General features: G+C 35.6%; 2 protein-coding genes across 6 annotated transcripts; one reads left to right on the top strand and one right to left on the bottom strand.

Moving 5' to 3' along the window:
* The first annotated feature begins 410 nt into the window (after positions 1-410).
* LOC143217816 (protein-lysine N-methyltransferase SMYD4-like) lies at positions 411-6,587 on the top strand. Of its 4 annotated transcripts, XM_076442449.1 has the most exons (13): positions 678-973; positions 1,070-1,166; positions 2,043-2,214; positions 2,314-2,545; positions 2,665-2,848; positions 2,982-3,297; positions 3,382-3,622; positions 3,696-4,030; positions 4,108-4,181; positions 4,262-4,374; positions 4,448-4,739; positions 4,814-4,976; positions 5,954-6,587. In XM_076442449.1, the coding sequence occupies exons 3-13, from the start codon at positions 2,099-2,101 to the stop codon at positions 6,105-6,107; spliced, it is 2,220 nt and encodes a 739-aa protein (XP_076298564.1). In that variant the 5' UTR covers positions 678-973; positions 1,070-1,166; positions 2,043-2,098; the 3' UTR covers positions 6,108-6,587. The 4 variants fall into 4 exon arrangements, with proteins under 4 accessions (XP_076298563.1, XP_076298562.1, XP_076298564.1 ...); XM_076442448.1 differs by lacking the exons at positions 678-973; positions 1,070-1,166 and adding an exon at positions 411-626 and having other exon boundaries at positions 1,916-2,214; XM_076442447.1 differs by lacking the exons at positions 678-973; positions 1,070-1,166 and adding an exon at positions 412-626.
* LOC143217817 (uncharacterized) lies at positions 6,574-9,556 on the bottom strand. Of its 2 annotated transcripts, XM_076442453.1 has the most exons (3): positions 8,474-9,168; positions 8,219-8,397; positions 6,574-7,893 (listed from the first exon to the last, which is right to left on the bottom strand). In XM_076442453.1, exons 1-3 carry the CDS (start codon positions 9,009-9,011, stop codon positions 7,813-7,815), a joined length of 798 nt encoding a protein of 265 aa, XP_076298568.1. In that variant the 5' UTR covers positions 9,012-9,168; the 3' UTR covers positions 6,574-7,812. The 2 variants fall into 2 exon arrangements, with proteins under 2 accessions (XP_076298568.1, XP_076298567.1); XM_076442452.1 differs by having other exon boundaries at positions 6,574-8,397; positions 8,474-9,556.
* Between the last annotated feature and the right edge of the window lie 10,635 nt (positions 9,557-20,191).

The following is a 20,191-nucleotide window of genomic DNA, read 5'->3' as shown; positions in this document are numbered from 1 at the left end:
TACATTATACATTAATATCGGGACAAAATAGACATGTCGCGAGTAGCATCTGGTATTTCTAGATTTCGGCATCGCTAGGAGTACCACCACATTGGAGCTGCAATAGAAGCTAAGAAAGCGTCGATGTGTCGTTGGTAGACTGCTAAGAGTAGCTCTGTTCGCCGCTTCAACGTGAACGTTTCCAGTTTCCACAAAATGAAACATTGTATGTGTTTTGATGCTTCGTTCTCTCGCCAACCGTAACTGACCGTTAGTTGTTTAAATCGCGATGACTTGTTTATATCTCGTGCGCGGTCCGGTACGAAGATGCGTATGGTGGGAGTAACGAAGGCGCGCGTTGCATGGAAGAGAGTTTCTGGGAGAAGCAGGCGTTTGAGGCCCCCACCCCCATCCGTGTCCGCGCCAGCTATATGGCATCACTGCCTCCCGTTGATTGGTCCGAAGCGATCTGGCACGATTGACAAAAGACGATCGGCAGAGGTTTCGTGGTCGACGGCGACGGTCGACGCCGACCGCGAGGAACGCAGTCCAACTGAGTCCAACGCAGTCTTCAGCAGTGTTCAGCAGTCTCGTGGTCGTGGTCATACGTATTCGTTCCTTGTTGTTCACCAATTTCTTCGCTTGCAGTAAGTACTCTACAAATCTTCGTGCCAAATGAATTTATTAATTGTTTACTCGATAAATATCCAAAATACTATCCCTACTACCCAATGAGGGTCAAAAAGCTCGAGAGTTCTTTATTTTTCATTATTTTTTTGTGGGACTTTCTCCAACATATTTGTGGCATTTTTCTTATGAGAATGATACCAAATATTATATAATTCCGGTGATACTTACTTGTGCACTGAACGATGAAAGTCTCGAGCCAAAGGAAGGACAACGTATAGGAAAGACTTTGAACTGTGCCGGCGCGCACGTAACGACTCTCCGTGTTTCTTCCTTGCGCCCGAAACTTTCATCGTTCATTACACAAGTAAGTATTATCGGAATTATATTATACTTGGTATCATTTGCATTAGAAAAATGCCACGAATATGTTGGTGAAAGTCAGATTGTTATTGGATTTTAGTAATGGTCTCCTGGTGTCGCATTCACACGGATGTACCCGACCAGTATTATGATTACATACCAATGATTACACTCCTTCTGGGACAATGATAGGCCAGGTATTTTGGACATTTGTCAAGTGAATACTGTACTGCGTGATAATATTTTCATGATTTTGTATTTGTTCACAACAGAGACTTTTAGCCAATGGTGAGATATCGTGGCGATTTTAGCCTCAGTAAAGTAAAATTCTCGATAAAATGGGGTACCTTCAACACCCCGTAAAATATAGATACTTTCCCGTCAATTATTCACTACTGTTCAAAAGTATCCGGACACTCACAAAATGTGTAATAGCTAAGCATAGCATTTCGTTGTAATGGCAACGAAGTGTGTAATAGCAACTGTTCATTAGAGTGGAATGTAATTTTATTGTCGAGCAAAATTAGACCGAAATGATTCTAATATAGGGATCTTTGTTTGGTCATTTATTTATTCACACACTTTATAGAAATATTTAAATACACTCGGTTGACACTTTCGATAAAGAAAAAAGTTCCGAAATCATGAAAAAAATACTCTACTAGACGTAAAGCAATCGTGATTGTAATACAAATTAATATGCTTTGCCTCAGGAATATATTATCCGTCGCGAATCGTCTTTTTGTGCGTGGTATCTAATGCATCCGAGCAATTCAAAATAACTTTCAAATACGGAAAAATTATCTTCATGATGAAAAGCGACTCTATTAATTATGCACCAGATTACGAAAGACTTGTATCTTCTCGTAAGTTGCAGATTAAATTATCGAAATGCTTAATTTATAAAGAAAACGTTTTGGCCGCGCATGCGCGCGAAATCTTGCAGAATGTCTCAGCACTGTGCACGAGACAGCACGGCACGACTGGCACGATTATCATAAGTGCCTCATCTCTAGCGACGACAGAGAAGTAGGATTTAAATATCTAAATATCACAAAACGTCAACCTTACAGAGGTCAAGAGGTGATTTGTTGTCGGAACACCTCCATAATACACCGTAGGCGCACCCATGGACAGGCACGTTTCACTTGATGTTCTCAAAGAATTAACAAGACGACACAGTTTGAAAGACAATATAAAGCGGGAGGATTTAATGTTTTATTTTTGGAATGATGAATACACAAGGTAGACAAACAGTGTATATTATTGAGTAAACCATTAATTCACAGATTTTTGTTACAGCATTACAAATATATAATATTAAATCATTTTTCTTGTAAATAGGGAATTTGTGTCGAACTGGATGAAAGGCTGTCAAAATACAAAAGAATCGAAGTCTATCACAAAAGCTCAAGTATGGAAAAACACAGGAAATAAACAATTTCAAGCCAAAAACTATTCAGAGAGTATACAGTCTTATACAGAATGTGCTATGTATGCTCCAGAACACAGTCCTGAATTTTCCGTGGCTATTGCAAACAGATCTGCATCTTTATTTTTTTTAAATAGATACAATGTAAGTAAACATGTAAACTATGCGGTAAATACATATTTCTTTCTATAGATATGTATTTAATGCTTTCCATTGTATTAACGTATTTTTATGTGTAACGCATACCTGTTAACAACGACAAGGATTGTATAAAAGATATTGATTTAGCAATTGAGTTAAATTGTCCTAAGAGATTACATTACAAATTACATATGCGTAAGGTGGAATGTTACTTGAAATTAGGTAATCCAGATTTAGCAAAAGAAATGATCGCCAAAATACGTGAATCGATGGATGATCCCAACTATATTGTACCTTCTATAAAAGGTAAACATAGCACATATGCGTTGATAAGTATTGATATGACATTTCTAAGCTCGAAAGAATGATTTTAATATAGAGATTAAGTTCTAAATGAGTTATGCTTCTAATACATCCACATTTAAATATCAACTTTCAGACGATATTGAAAAACGAATTTCTGGAATAACATTTAATGGACCATGTACACCAGACGAGTCGAAAAATATCGATGATCCGTCAGACTTTAGGTCTATGCTAATGTTCGATGAAAATCCTAATTTTCCACATGCATCGTCGAGCATCGATCGAAAGTTCAACGAAGAACTGGGGAGACATGTAGTAGCAAATAGATTTATAAGAAAGGGCGAAGTCCTGTTTTTAGAAAAACCAGTAAGCTTTGTACTCCGGAATGATTGCAAAGTGAGTCGTATTTGTCAACACTGTAATCGTCTCTGCACAGACATTCCTGTACCGTAAGTAATATACAAGTAAAGTATAGTTATAAACAAAATACTTTATGAAAACTATTGTAAAAATCATGAATTATGTTGATTTAGGTGCTCAAAGTGCTTGAATACTTTTTATTGCGACACAAATTGTTTGAAAGAAGCATGGTCTTCGTACCATTGTTGGGAATGTCAAATGGGTCTGTTGAAAGAATGTTGGACTGGACAACTTGCCGTGAAACTTTTACTAGTATGTACAACAACAACGGATACAATCAAATTTAATGAAATGCAAAATTTGATAACTAATTTTGATAAAGTACCCCTAGAAGATTTGATAATGCACTGTCTTGTAAGTAACACAACAGTATTGTGAAAACAAGATTTTTTGTATAACTTATACAATTAAATGTTAAATCTTACAGACATCTGTCATACTTACCACGTATTTAATGGAACACACCGATTTCTTTCAAAGAAACGACCTTAATGATTTTGCAAGGAAATTTGTTGATAACAGTTTCAATTCCAACTTCCATGCTATAACAGATGATAATAAACATCTTTACGTAAGCTCTTTACTTCTACGATATATCCTACAAATTATTTCCAATTGTAGTTCAATGCATATGACCAGTCTACAATCGAGCGAAAATCATTTGTCTATCGGTCTCATAATTAACACAGACCTTGTAGCTATAGGAATTTACCCGTCTGCAAGTATGATGAATAATTCTTGTGATCCCAACATAGTTATCAAGTAATTATTTCTTTTTTTTTTTGAGACACTTGAATTACATTAGTTAATAATACGTTATTTTTATTATTATATTTTAGTTTTATGGATCAATACCAGATCGTTAAAGCATCGAGGGATATTGCCGCGAATGAAGAAATTTCGATGAGTTATGGTACATTAAGAGTTTTCAACGTGTTAAACATGGATATGTGCGTTTTCGTTTCATCGCTTACTTAGTATTGTTATCCATAGGTCCCGATTACAGGCATACATCAACAGAAGAAAGACAGGAACTACTGTCAAGATCGAATTATTTTATCTGTAATTGTAAACGTTGCACTCAGCCAAATCTGAAGTATTTCGTGGTATGTAAATATACACAGTTCATTCTTTTTCAAATAATTTAACAGTTAAATTACAATCATTTTATCACTGCAGGAAAGGTTCACTGCCATGAACTGTTCGAAATGTAACGGTGCAGTGTGCAACATCAAGAATTCTTTATTTTGTTTAGACTGCTCCGACAAGCCCAAACATTTCCAACAAGATAAAATAAAGCAAGCTGGAAAACTCTTTAACGAAGCTAAGAGTTACATTTTTCAAGAAAATGCTGAAGCAGCTCTTAAGAAATTAGAAAAATGTTTAAATATTAGGAGAAGAATGTTATATAAATCTAATGAAGATATTGTCTCTACATTACATATCATATCAAAATTATATATGTTAAAGGGTATTGTATAAATCAATTATTTGTATGAAATGTTTATTAACTTTATTATAAATTAAATGGGATTATTTTTGCAGGTAAATTGGCAGATGCTAAAAAATGCAGAGAAAGTATAATTGCTGCAGTTATTGAAAGATTTGGACCTTCTAGTATCGAGCTCATGAATATGCTGTATAAACTCGCAAATGTATGCCTTCCCTACATTGAAAAGACGTCGGATACTACTACAAGCTCGTACAAGTAAGTTCGTTATACAGGGTGTTTACCTACAGGTGGGAGAAAATTTAAGGGGTGGTTCTCGACGATAATATAAGACAAAAATAAAAATATATATGAGAATATGTATACAGTGTCCCACTGTATCGAGAACGGCAGAATATCTCGGAAGACAGTATCGTTATCAAAAAAGTGTTCCTACAAAAGTTGTTTGGTATTACGGGCTACGTTACGTGGTATTAATTGTTTTGTTGTGGGTGGAGTGGTGGAGGACATTTCAAGGTCACCTTGATTTTTTTAAATGGAATACTATATTTTTTTCTTTAGAAAATAATAGCGGGTAGTGAGACGAATCCAAAGATGTGCTACATGATATTATTCTGATTTTGATGAAGATGAAAAAAGCTTGTGTTTACATCCTGGATCGGTCGTCGGCCAACAGCCAGCAGCCGCTGCGGAACACTTTTTTGATAACGACAACTGTCTTCCGAGATATTCTGCCGTTCTCGATACAGTGGGACACCCTGTATAAGAATATACATATATATAAGAAAACAATTTAAAAGTGAAATGGCATTGACCCCTTCTACTCGATAATTCCATAGGGCGGATATTAGAAATGTCCTTGTGGATTTTAACGAGTAGGTAGGTTCAATGTCGTCCACCGATTTTTTTAAACATTTTCACCTCGCTGGGGCCCCAAATGAGAATCAAGGTATGCATGCGTTTGTCACTTGATACGAGACTGTCGCGCGCCTGTCTGACGTACGCAACGTATACTTCTGTTAGAAGTGTTGCAGCATTTTAGGCGGATTTTTAATTGTTAATAACTAAATAACGAAGCCGAAATCGCAATTTTTTTATTCTTCATTTTCGTCTTATATTATCGTCGAGAACCACCCCTTAAATTTTCTCCCACCTGTAGGTAAACACACTGTATTTCGTGCATGGAAAGTTTAAAATTTATGATAAATGATATATAGAAATTTTTCATATTATAGAGATCTATTGACAACAACATACGAATATTTGGAACAAATAGAGGAGTTGATAGATCATAATTATGGATCATGGAGTGATGTCTACAAAGTGTACACACATCAAAAACACTTGGTACACATGCAACTTTCCTTCCATCAGTTAAGGCCTCATTAAGTATTACAAATTAATTCGAGGGCCGCAGTCCATATATTTTTGTTTCAATACGAAATCACTGCATTTCAATTCATTCCAGTTGTACAGGTTTTGCAATCCAAATTCACCATTCTGCAAATTTAATTCATTGTAGCCATTTTCTTGGCATTTTCATTAATCAATTTTTAAACGGGAAAGTGCATATTAGGGTGGACCTTAGTTACTCTTGGTGAAAAAATTTTTTCGGAATTTTAATGGTGCGACCCCGTCAATTTGTGCCATTTAGTGAAAAAATAAACCCTGTAAAAAATCAACTCGATCGGGCAATGAGAAGACGTGCCACAACGACTTTGTTTATGTAAAAAAATTAAATTTCACTAAAAATAGGAAAAACAGTTTTTAGCACATTATTTCATTATTAGATGTCATTTTAGACCAATATCTTTAATTGTAATAAAAAAAAGTTATTTATTAACAATTAAATTAATTTGTTTAAACGAAGATTGCAATATTTTTTTGCAATATATTTTGTTATTAATAAATACATACGTTTATAAATATTGGTGGTATTTATTATAAATGTTGACTTAATGTTTTTTTATCGACTGTAGGGTAACGCTGTTTATACTCTGATACAATTTGTAAAATGTCCTGTCTCTCGTTTTCATCTTTGGTAATACAATCGGAATACTCTTTCATTAATTTTACTGCTCGTTCAGCTACATCATTAACGATTTGTAAATTCCCTACAATTCTTGTCGCCGCTTTATAATTATTATCCGCTTCCCACAATGCTGGGTCCTTAGACATAAAATCTATATTTATATCAAATCTAGAAAAGAATTTCAATGTTTGTGTAGAAACAAAATTGTCCATAGTAATATCTATATATAGTTTAATATCTTTTCTAGGAATGACCAATTTTTTACAATTTTGTTCTTCTTCTTTGTTGAGTGCTTCAACCATCTTTTTTTTAATTTCTACAGAAATGTGTGGATCAAAAAATGACAATCCCACATTTTCTGGTGACAAGTACCATAAGTGATTGCTCAGTTTTTGCAACGTAGCATTACTTATGGTTTCGTCAATCTCTTTATATTTCCATAGATCACTTAATAGTTCTAAATCTAACCGGGGTGCTATCGCAGGTACAGTGGTACGTACCCAAGCGAGTATGTATATATTAATTAAAAAAATACAAATACTTTGTATCCATAACTTTTTCTCACTACTTAAATGAAATTCATTCCTAAAAATATAAATTTTTATGCAATATATAGCCTTAGCCATCCACCTCGCATGGTGGAATGCGCCAGGCATCCTAAATCTAACACCTTTAGGTGGAGTTCCGCCTACAAAAATTATCATAAGTTCTATCAGTGCCTTGTAATCATCCCTCGGTTGAATTTGTTGCAAATTGTGTATTGCCGCTTCAATCTTTTTATCAATCTCTATTACATTTTGACGTACAAATTCATCTTCTACGCCGGGCTTAAAATTGTCTTTATTTATTGAACTCCAAGAATTTTTAAATTTCTTAAAAAGAGGAACATCTGGACCCGTCGACTTTTCATTTTTGTATCAAATGCAGCACGTAAAATTAATTCATAAATATGGTGACGGCATGGCAAATACAATAATTCTTTTTCTAATTTTTGTTCCAATAGAACGCAGGCTCCTTGTATTCTGCCGGTGTTGGTTGCGGTCGTATCAAAACAAAGGGCTTCTACTTGCTGTGATAAATTCCATTCTTCTGTCTTAGAGAAGATTGCCGACGCTTGATTGGCCCCACTACCCGATGGTATAACTGGAATTCCCAATAATTTTTTAATTTCCCCGCAACTTATAACTATCGGTAATCGTTCTACATTTTTGTGGCTTATATCTGGTATAAGTGTAGCATCCCAATGAATAGTTATGCCCCTAAGATTAATTTGTCCGAACATTTCTTGCAACTGTGCTGCATGCTCAGACCGATAATTATGTCGATATCTTCGAATAGATGTTCTATTTATTATTAATTCATTTAGGTCATGACCTAAACATTCTGCTGTTGCCATAACAATTCGAATTGCATCACGGTCGCTTATTCTACACGAATCTAAAACAGCTACTAATTTTGGAGTAATAACCTTCTGCTTTCCTCGTCTTTTCTTGGGGTTACTCGGCCCAGGTATATTGTAGTCCTCTGCCTCGGTGTCATCACTGTCAGGTACCTGAGGCTCGTCCGAAAGAATTTCTATGGTTCTTGCTAACGGGACTTCTGTCTCTTCATCACTGGATGTGGACGTTGATTCTAATTGTACTGAATCTATAACGTAAAAATAAATTTGCTATAATTGGAAAATATAAATGTGAAAGCATTAGAAATAACTTCAAAACATTACCATTGATCGATGATTCCTGAGCCCGTTGCCACCGCATCTCTTGTTGTTCCTTCCGCTCTGCTTGTCTTTCTTCTTTCTCTACTAATTTACGATCAATAGATGCCATCGAACCGATTCGTCTCTTTTCCCTCTGCTGCAGGAGGAATATCTTATCTTCCTCTACAGAAATCATTTCTAAGGCATTCGCATGTGCGATATCGAATAAATCCTCTAATGAATCTATAAATTCTTGTTCTCGCTTTCTCTGTAGATCATTTTGGCGATTCGCGGTTTTATTAAGCGTTCGCCATTTGTTGTATAGTTTTTCCACTTTATTAATACTATCCGATGTTTTTTTTATTGGAATTCTCGCCTTTTCCCAGAAAATTTCTACTTCTTTCATCACTAAAGCCGCACTTTCACGTAGATTTAAGTTCACTTTTCGCATATTATAGAACAATACACGTAAAAGTTGTCCGTTGCTTGGTAATTTAGCCCCAACAATTTGTGACTCAAAGTGATTTAATAGGAATAACTGATCACTGCTCCTTGTTTCCATCTTACTCAACTCTCTGTAGTATTTCCAATGCGAGTGCTACGAAGATTCGGCCTAGACTGCAGTGAGAAGTGAGTTCTCTTGTCGATGGACGTACGAAATGAGTTTAGGTATAACCATAAAAGAGGGGAGGCTTCTAAAGGGCCTAACGGAAAGTTTCTGAGGGTCAGTGGAATAGGTAAAAGGTTCTCAGGTAGCTGCAGCAAGCAAAACCTTGCTGACAGGTAACAGTGGTTTTCATTTCATATTGTAGTACTCTTGTACTCTTATACGCTAAAGGTTCAAACTTTCGAATAAATTATTCAAACTTATAAGTAAATATTGTTATTAAATAACCGAGAAATGATACTTTTGGTAAATAATAATAATTTTTTCAGCGGAAATGTTACAATGGAGTTATAGATAGAATTGGAGTAAAACTAGTGAAATTTCCAAACTTCAAGTCAATTGTGGCACCCTTTCCCTTTGTCCTATCGACTTCCGCTTTTGCAGAAATTATTTTATTATCAAATGGAACAAATCTAGAGGGTCGCACATAAAAATTTCGATGGTGGAAAATAAGGTCCACCCTAGTGCATATACAGGGTGTCCCAAAACTCATGAAAATCCCGAAAGGGGGTGGTTCCTGAGACCATTCTAAGACACATTTTCCTTTGCACCAATGTCAACTGCGGCTTTGTTTAGGAGTTATTAACGAAAAACACGGACCAATCAGAGCGCGCCCTGGCCCGGCGCGCCAAGCCGCGCCGGCAAGCGAGTGCCGGTGGTACGCCGTGACATCGCAACGAACAAGAGTTTCTCGATTATGTGAATGCTCTCCGATTTCAATGAGCTTTGGATATGTTGTCAAGACCATGATTCTGAACGACATTTCTATTTAGACTTTTTGGCGATCGGCTTTAGTTTACGAGATAAGTAACTTGTAATTGTAAATCGATCGATGTACTATCTGAACTATCTCCTCTCCGATTTCGATGAGCTTTGGATACGTTGTCAAGACCATGGATCTGAACAACATTTCTCTTTAGACTTTTTGGCGATCGGCTTTAGTTTACGAGATAATGAACTCGGTGACGAACTGCACAGATGTCTTCAGGTATACGGCAGTACCGAAAGCTAAGGGACGTACGGCCAGGTCGACGAAGTGCACAGCCGGTGGTAGAAGGCCTAAAGGATGCGCGGTCAAGTCGACGATCCAGAATTTCACTTTCATTTTCGAATCGATAAATAATTCGTATGTTTATTTCACACAGATGCCTTGAAATTTTTCCACACTCACAATCACTGTTCATATTTGTCAACACATAGTTATGAACTAATAATAATTGCTTAAACTAATTAAACGATTATTTAATCTAATCACTAGACTGCGGATCTTTATGTAAAATGAAAGTTGGCTGCCGCTATTACAAGGGACAGGAGCCAGACAGATATTTGATTGTGATCATTTTAAGAAGTTGAAAATAATACATTGGTGTTTTGAAGTTATTTTAATCTCTCTAGTGTCTTAAAATGCACCTACTCATGTTTGCTACAAATGCATGAAATCCGCAGTCTAGTGATTGCATTACCTGATTGTTGTAATTTGTGCAGCAGGTCAAGGGATATGGCAATTATTATTAGTGCATAACTATGTGTTGACAAATGTGAACAGTGATTGTGAGTGTGGAAAAATTTCAAGGCATCTGTGTGAAATAATCATACGAATTATTTATCGAATCGAAAGTGAAAGTGAAATTCTGGATCGTCGACTTGACCGCGCATCCCTTAGGCCTTCTACCACCGGCTGTGCAGTTCGTCGACCTGGCCGTACGTCCCTTAGCTTTCGGTACTGTCGTATACCTGAAGACATCTGTACAGTTCGTCACCGAGTGACCCAGTGACACACATTTCGAAGCAGCAAATGGATTTACGGCTGAATAAGTGAGTTTTCAATACAATCAGTTTCTGCTTCTTCTCTCGTTCGGGTAACGTTGCCGTAAGTCGGGTAAAAAGATCCACCCATATGAATTGACAAGTAAAGTTCTTCCGCGACCGTCAAAAAGTCTAAAGGAAATGTTGTTCAGAATCATGGTCTTGACAACATATCCAAAGCTCATCCAAATCGGGTAGAAGATAGTACAATCGATCGATTTACAATTCCAAGTATTTACATTTATCGCGTAAACTAAAGCCGGCTGACAAAAACTGTAAAGGGAAATGTTGTTCAGAATCATGGTCTTGACAACATATCCAAAGCTCATCCAAATCGGGGAAGATTCACATAATCTCGAGAAACTCTTGTTCGTTGCGGCATCGCGGCGTTACACCACGCTCGTCTCCCGGAGCGCCTGGCTGAACGTGCCATCGCGCGTCTAGGTCGCGCTCTGATTGGTCCGTGTTTTTCGTTAATAACTCCTAAACAAAGCCCCGGCTGACATTGGTGCAAAGGAAAATGTTGCTTCAAATGACCTAAGGAACCTCCCATTTCCCGGAGTCGAAGGGGTTTTGGGACACCCTGTATAGTCTGGAAATTCGTTTTTCGTAATCAAAATTAAAGAGGCACACATATCGACATTTTTCAACGCAATAAATTTGTATATAATTATATTTCCGATGTTAATTCTAAATTATTCAAATATTTCAACATGGTTAATTCGTATTCCTCTTCGTCTAAATCTTCCGCATCATCAATTGATCTTCATTTACGTTTCGATCAAAGATTAGATGTTGTTCTAACCATTTATCGTAATTCGCTTTAAAGCACTTTAGTGACCGATGACAATTTTTCCATTTCTGGGATAAATTAATCCAAAAAAGACGTACTTTTCGTTTAATGGACTTTCTAGTTTCGTCACAAGTCACTTCGTTGATGTTATCAAAAATAACATCAGACACAGCAATTATTTTCCTGCTCGGATCATCTTCATTATACCATGCATTAAAAAATCCTCATTTTTAAAGTTTTGTCTACAAATATAAAAATAATTAACCTTTTCACGTCAAGACAGTATGATGGGAAGGTTAAAGTGGAACATACTTTCCGACATTGTAATTCAAAATTATTTTCAACTCTTAAACTAAATTACACACTTAAATGAATTAAAAATATGTACAATGTATATATACATATATATATTATATGTTTTTACATATGTAAATATGTCCAACTATAATTATATAACTAACTATAATACACAATTTAACACACATAAAACTTAGCAAACTCCTTCAGTACAGATGTTTCCACGTGAATATTCGATTGAAGACTAACGCGATCAAAAACAAGTATGCTCGACGAGAACCAATTATTTCTGTGAATCTGATCAATGTAATACAATGTAACAGTTTATACAAAGAAATACTAACAAACATCAGAGTCCAAGTCAACTATGCTATCCAGACGCCAAAATACCGCGTGATTTTATTTCTTAATTATCGTATAAACAACACGGCTGCAGCAGGCTGCACCTAAAATTTATATGCTCTAAATTCGAAATTGTTTGAACTTTCATATAAAACAAGTCTGATGTCTAACACTTTTATACATTTTTTTAAAAACCTTCCCAAAGTTTAAATTGCCAATAATATTGCAGCATTCGTACATGGATTAGATAATGCTGGAAACCTTATTAAATAATGAAAACACGCCTATTAAAATATATATACATAAAACATTTATTCAAACCTGCTATATATGCTCTATAATGAGTTCTTAGAATTATTAGTTTCACTTTGAATTTTAGAATTTTGTCTTTAGAACGTTACCTTCGGTTGCACAATTATCTGAAATGGATAATGTTTTGGATTCTGATGGTTTGAAGTATTGTTACTTTGTAGCCAAAAAAGTTTTATCAAAATGTTGCACTTCGAAAATTGACTTTTGGCCAGTAAAATCGCGTTCTCGGACAACTGTGCGGCGCACAGTGGGTAAAATCGACGTTCTAGCTGTTCACGCCTATTTCACCATTATTTCAATACATAAAGCCCACATTAAATAGGTCGTTGGATTCGTCTTGCCGTCAGCTATAACATTATTGAATAAAAAATATATAGTTATAAATAAATAATGAAGGTGACCACAATTTTTTATTGAAAAAAAATTTTTTTGGAAATTTTTTGTATTGTTATTTGTAAAAGACTGTGTACTGATTACTTTTCGTAGGAAACATTTTTTTGTCACATCACCGGAAATGTCTGAAAACTCGTGTGAATAATGAATAATATTTGAAAACTGGGTGTTCACGCCTATTTCACCATTATTTCAATACATAAAGACTACATTAAATATGTGGTTGGATTCGTCTTAGCGTCAGCTATAACATTATTGAGTACAAAATGTATAGTTATAAATAAATAATGGTGACCACAATTTTTTATTGCAAAAAATTTTTTTGGAAATTTTTTGTATTGATATTTCTAAAAGACTGTGCACTGATTACTTTTTGTAGGAAACATTTTTTTGTCACACCACCGGAAATGTCTGAAAACTCGTGTGAATAATGAATAATTTGGCCACGATTTCGATCGAACTCACCACTGTGCGCGTGTCACGCGACGCTTTAAACTATCACAACTTCGGGTTCCCGGATTATCCCGGATCTAAATTTTGCACGATCTTTTAGAGGAGATCTTGCCGAAAATGTTCCACTTTGTCAGACCATGGGAATCCCCGGGAATGACAACTTTATCCCTTGTCAAAGGTGAAAAACTTCGACGATTTTCCTTAGTTGATTAAATGTTTTTGTTTATAATAAATTATGAACAATGATGTTTAGTTTCTGGTGCGTTCTCAACATAGATATACATTCTTCATATAAAAAAAATTGGTCGCTTAATCTTTAGTAGGTTTTCCAGGACATCATTATGAAGAAAAGAAATTTTTTCTGTGATAAATCGTATCTGAAAAAGTTTGATCTTTGAACGTTTATTGTAACGAGAGTTTTTAATAGCTTTAATTAATATTATCGTTTTCGAATGTAATAGACATTTAAGAAACATTGTGCATTCGTTAAAAATCGATATGAGGACTTTGAGTTTTTAGCCCGTGAACAGCTAGAACGTCGATTTTACCCACTGTGCGGCGCACATGTGACGAATGGCCTTTTTAGCTGGACAAAATTCTAAAAAAAAATCGCCTATTTTTCTATATTTATCAATTGATATGTTTACAGTTGTATAAAATATGAATAATTATTAACTTTTTACAACATTTAGTTGGTTTTTGTTAATTAAACAATATATTTTAAGTGATTTATAATTAAATATAATATACAACGAAGTTAGTAATGGATCTATGTAACACACAGAATGATAACAAGTAGTAGATATTATCAAAGAATACATCATTTTCAATTATGGACAAAAAGAATGTTAATATAATTTACTAATTTACTTTTTGGAGATTCAGACATACGGGAAAGAATTATTCTTTGGTTTAGTATATACGGTTTCAATCTATAAATAATCTGCTGCATATTATTGTTTATTATTTTAATATAATAAAAAATTAAAAATATAATAACATAAAAATATAAATAAAACAACAGAAATAACACAGATCAAAATGAAAGTATTCAATAGGAGCGTTCGGTTGCTAGAAACTAATAACTTATAAACTAATAACTTATAAACAAATGTAAATTAATCTAAAAATTTGAAAAAAGGTATCACGTTTGATGTGATAACGTAACAAATAAAACACTAACAACAAACACAGTAATAATAACAATATCAATAAAAAACAACAACAACAATAAAAATAACGAAACTGAAAGATATATGAAAAACGCAAGGGAGATGTAGACTGCACGCTGATCGCTCGAAACTGAAGAAACCAATTTTCATAAGAAGAAAGTTCGGAGGAAAACCTGACGATTGTATATTCATTACATTGTATATTCCTTAAATATACAATGAACGAAACCAATCCATAAGTTTCAACGAGTAGACTAAACAAACCGCTATAAGTGACGACGGCATCGGCTGCGTTCGGGCCCTGCCCGGGCTGTGATTATCACGATCGTGAACGTAAAACGACGTAACGTCATTGTAAAAATTAGTATGCTATAGCAACGTATAGCAATTTTATTTTGGTACTACAATAAACTAGAGAATCTCTACTTTATAATAATGTAAAAATCATCGCGTGGGGCGACGTGGGGCATATACTAATTCATTGACGAAGAGGAGTAACATGGGCGTTTCTGTGGAAAAATAAGTACCGTCTTTAACACTTAATTTACAAAAATAGAGGAATGTTATCGATAATTTGGAATTACTAAAGTGAAAATACATGTTTCGAGATGCTATATCCATCATACATAGGAAATTTAAATACTCCTTCGTACATTTTAACATATTTCTAGCGCGTATGACAATGTGCCCATTCATTTATAGGTTAGGCGTCCGCCTTTTAGGTGAAGTTTACACGCTCTGTAAACATACAACAAAAGAATTTTAAGTTTTAATATTCAAGGGTTTTAATACATGGTTATTTTAGATAATATTGGCACAGTTAGTTTTTGTTTATTTGAAAGTTAATTTTGTCCAGCTAAAAAGGCCATTCGTCACACTGTGCGGCGCGGCGAACGCCCGCGCTAGTGATGAGCGCCACTGAAAGTGTCGTTGCGGTGCCATGCCGCGCCGCACAGTGGGCTGGATCGTGAAATTTAGTGACATTTTGTTATAACTCTTGAACCATAAGAGATATCGGGATGAAATTTGCACTAGAATGCATTAAAAAAATAGTCAATTTCAACTGTAAACAAATAAAATTTTTTCTAATTTGTTAAACAATAATTGTTAAATAATTTTCATTGAATTTTTGTATTAAAATAAAATTGTTTAAGTGTAATCTTCCGAACTATTTTTTACTCTTACTAAATATGTATTTTATATTTACATTTCATACATGTAATGTTTTCTGGAATACGTAAAATATAAATTCGAGAAATCTTTTAATAATCAACGCATACAAAATGCACCGAGGAGGTAAAAACGCCTTACAAGCGTGTCAAAAGATGTTTTTTATAATAATTATAAATAATTTTTTTTCAATTTAATTGTTTTAAAATCATGTCCATTCTATATGTTATGCCCTTTGTTATTTCGTATTATTTCATGTATATGTAATGTGTTTATAAAAGATAAAAATATGAACAAAAATATAACAAGTATAAAAGATAAGCCAATTAATCAAGATACAGAATAAACTTAACGGCACTCAAAACAATACACACACTAAATATAAACTATACGAAATATAAACTATAAAACGAATATTGCACTGAATTACACGAAACAACGGGAAAAAAGGTTCGAATGAGCAGTCGACTATACAACACGATGGTTCTATTCGAACTGAATGCAGTTAGTCGAAGACTTGCCTGCAGAATAACATAAACATTGGACGTCCAGAAAAGTGAAACTTCAAATGTTTGGGAGAGTTTTGTTACTACCCCGACGGCACACCGGCTCGGTTTCAGCCTGGCACCTGTGCACAAAAGGGCGCGATTTTCACCTGCCGAGGGCTCTAAGCCCAGGTCCTGCCGGCCGGGCTAGGATTCAGCCGATTTGCAAGATTGCAAGGGTGCGGGATTCGCGTTCTCATTGCGTGATAATACAAACACGGGTTTTTCAGTAGTCAAAAACGCCAGATAAAGGACAATCTAGGCAGCAATCGCCCTCAAAGGTCTTATTTATTAACTTATTATACTTTTGTCGGTAACAAGGGAGACTGCTACGCATTTGCAAAGTACTGCCACATTGATGCAACCCGCCCTGTGTCGCGCATGCGCGAGAAAAGTTGGGCCCAATCGAAGCACTGATTGGCCACATTAGTGTGATACCGTGCTGCCCTCTCAAAAACAGGCTGAATCCCAGCCCGGCCGTCAGGCTCTGGGCTCGAGCCCCCGGCAGGTTAAAATCGCGCCCTTTTGTGCACAGGGGCCAGGCTAAATCGTCCTGATTTGGTCTCAAAGCTGAGCCAAGCATTGCGTTAGCCCGTAACGTGTCGAGCTGGGCTCGGCTAGCTGGGTCCGGCGGTGGGCTCGAGCAGACTGTGCCGTCGGGGTATGTATGGCTTAGTTTTAAGAGGAGAACGCTGACACTCGAGTGAACAGGCACTTGAAGGTGTCAAAGAACAAGCATTCCTTTTAGAAGTGTTAGAGCAGGCGAATTTTCTGTACAATATATGTATTATTTTTACATTTGACGTATTTAAGTAACTGCATAGCTTCAGAATGTAATAATTTTCTTTTCTTTTTATATGATTTACAATCTCATTGTTGATATGCGTGGGTCAGATGTTAATAATAGTATGTAAAGTGTGAAGTACGTTTTGATTTGTCGCTGTTCTTGAAATTTTCCGGATTTTGTAATTTCAAAAATTTATAATAACAAATAAATAAATAAATAATTATTTGCGTGCCATGTATTCAGAGTTTGTGAACGGAGGCTGGCGTATAATACCATTTATTGTCATACCACAATATCATTTCCAGCATCTATTGCATATAGAGACGAAATTACTTGCAGTATTGTATAAAATTTTTTAATTAGTTCTATTTCAATTCCTGTGATTTGTGCATTTTCTGGATTGGAAAAGAATCGCCTTGCGGTATTGCCATCATGCCACTGAATCACATCCGTACTTAACGAAGTCAATTGTCGAAATCAAGCTAATTTTTTATTTAAACACATTATTTTTAAAATTAACCTTAACAATTTGTAGGTATAGGTGTATTTGTAATCTAAAGAGTTTCTTAGAAACATGTCTTAATATCCCGCAGTGGCTACCAAACGCATGCGAAATAACGTGACATTACTAACTTTAAACGTTAATAACTCAGAGAGGTGGATGAAGGTGGACAAGATTTTTACACATTATGTAAAGGAAAGTGTCCTGAACACATTGTGATTTGTCCGAACGCGGGTTCTAACGGGTATAAAAAGATATTGCTTGTTAATTGTAAAATTTTTGACATTTTTCTGACCTACATTGAACATTAAATTTTTAATACATTGCATATAATAATTGTAACTGCAATTATAGTTTCTTAACAGAAAATAATGCTCTTTACTATAGAAAAAAAACGGGGCTGAAATCTTGAACAGGATCGTGAAGATGTCGCGAAAAAGAAAGGACATTCTTCGGGTGTCAAACGTAGATTCTACAACGTTCAACTTTAAAAGCTTGGTACAACTACACTTTTCATTTAATTTTATTAATTCTTCCATTTTTGAGGTCAGTGGACATTCGAAAGACAATGCCAACTGATTATACATCGATATGTGAAAGTTCATTTCCTGGCAAAATGTCACTAAAATCTTCGATCCAGCCCACTGTGCGCCGCGCCGGTCCGTCAGTAGTGTACGGAAAAGACCACCACCGCGGTGCCTTTTTGACCGCGCGGTCCGTTGCAGGTAGCCGCCGTGCCGGTATATGTAGTCTGCAAAGACCTTAATACGGCAAGGAAAGGTCAGAAAGACAGGTATAGACGCTTCCGAGGATTTATATTGTCTTCAATATCGCCGGTCGTTTTACCTTGCCATAGTCCGGCCACTCTAAGCGACCGTGATTATCCTTACGGGCTAACGGGCACCGTCCCGTCGGTTCTTCCACGCCATAAATAATCCTCCGGCAACCCTCCCTCTTCCAAGTTTTCCCCGAAATTCTATACAATTGTACTTGCAGCTTGCAGCTATTCCTTCTGCCGCGTTAACGGTAACGTTAGCGTTTCCGCTTTATAATATTTGTCATTCCTGTACTATCCTGCAATTTCTATCATCAATTTAACCCATAGCGCTCCAGTGGTGACTCGAAATCATCACTAAAAATTGCTGTACCATTATTCAAAATATTGTTTACATTGTTAAACATGTTGGTAGCTCATCAATTACTAAACCTTTAATTATTGTATGACGTATGAGGTATTACACTCCGGGACGAAAAGATAGCACACTGTGAAATTAATGTAATTTCTGTTTATGAAACATTAGAAATTCCATTTTTTTATACAAAATGCTCTACTTTAAATCGTTAATATTTTGGAATTGTCTGCCATTTTGGTTCACAGCTTTGGCAAGATGTCCTCAACCATTTTCAATAATGTCGAGGTTGGAGATCTTGCTGACGACTCCAAAACACGAATAATTTTTTAAGAAAAGACCATTTTTATTGACCGCTTTCGCCGCGCCGCGTGTACTGCGACATTATCTTGTTGTAAAATGTGTTTATTTGCAGCAATTCTTACAACATAAGCGTTTACTTGTTCATTTATCATTTCAATATCAGTCAATATCAAGTTCATTTATCATTTCAATATCAATCAGTTCACTATTCATTCGTACTTTCATAAATTTAATTTCTGTTTTACTCCAATACACACACCCAATATCGGCCCAAATTATCACACAGCCATTTGGCGACGACTTAGAAATTGCTGTTCTTCATTCAAATTATGATAGTAATAGCCTACGTCGCGTCGTCTGGACCATCCAAATTAAATCTTTTTTAGTCAGTAAATATGACTCTTGGCCGTTTTGTCCTCATATTTATATGGTTTTCGGCAAATTGTAAGCGAAACGCTTTACGCTCCTTCTTTAACCAAGGTTTCTTCTGCAATTCTCTTCGCGCCAAGTGCTTGCAGTTTTGTAAAACACAACGTGCATTCTTTCCGTTAGTGTTTACGCCAACACTTTCAGCGATTTGTCTCGCAGTCATCCTCGAATTAGACGCCCAGAACTCTCCTTTTTCCCGTAATTTTCAGGATTTTTTAACAAACTCATAATAACTTTCCGGCATCTATTTACAATTTTTGATATTTCTGTAATTCAATCTTGTGCTTCCTTTAATTTCAATATCGTATGTACTTCACATACAATTAGTTTTTTTCCACGACCCATTCTTAACACTTTAGTATGTTGTTTTATTAAATAAGCACGAAAGAGAGAGAAGCTAGTACCCACTTTAACAATTACGTTTTGTAATAAATGTTTACTCTTCAGTAACATCTGCACAACTGACAAATGTAAAGCTGTTATTTGTGCTATCATTTTGTCCCGCTTGTGTGCCCCAATATTTACGTTTTCATTTCGAAAATTCTATTCAAGTAAATATTGTGGATGATATTCAGTACCTATTAAAATATTCATTTTCTTCAGTTTAACGTACCAAATGAGGAAAAATAGACGATGTGCTA

Source organism: Lasioglossum baleicum, chromosome 18 (assembly GCF_051020765.1).
Source record: "Lasioglossum baleicum chromosome 18, iyLasBale1, whole genome shotgun sequence".
Taxonomy (NCBI): domain Eukaryota; kingdom Metazoa; phylum Arthropoda; class Insecta; order Hymenoptera; family Halictidae; genus Lasioglossum; species Lasioglossum baleicum.
Note: the sequence above shows the minus strand (reverse complement) of the source record. Positions and strands in the feature narration are given on the sequence as shown.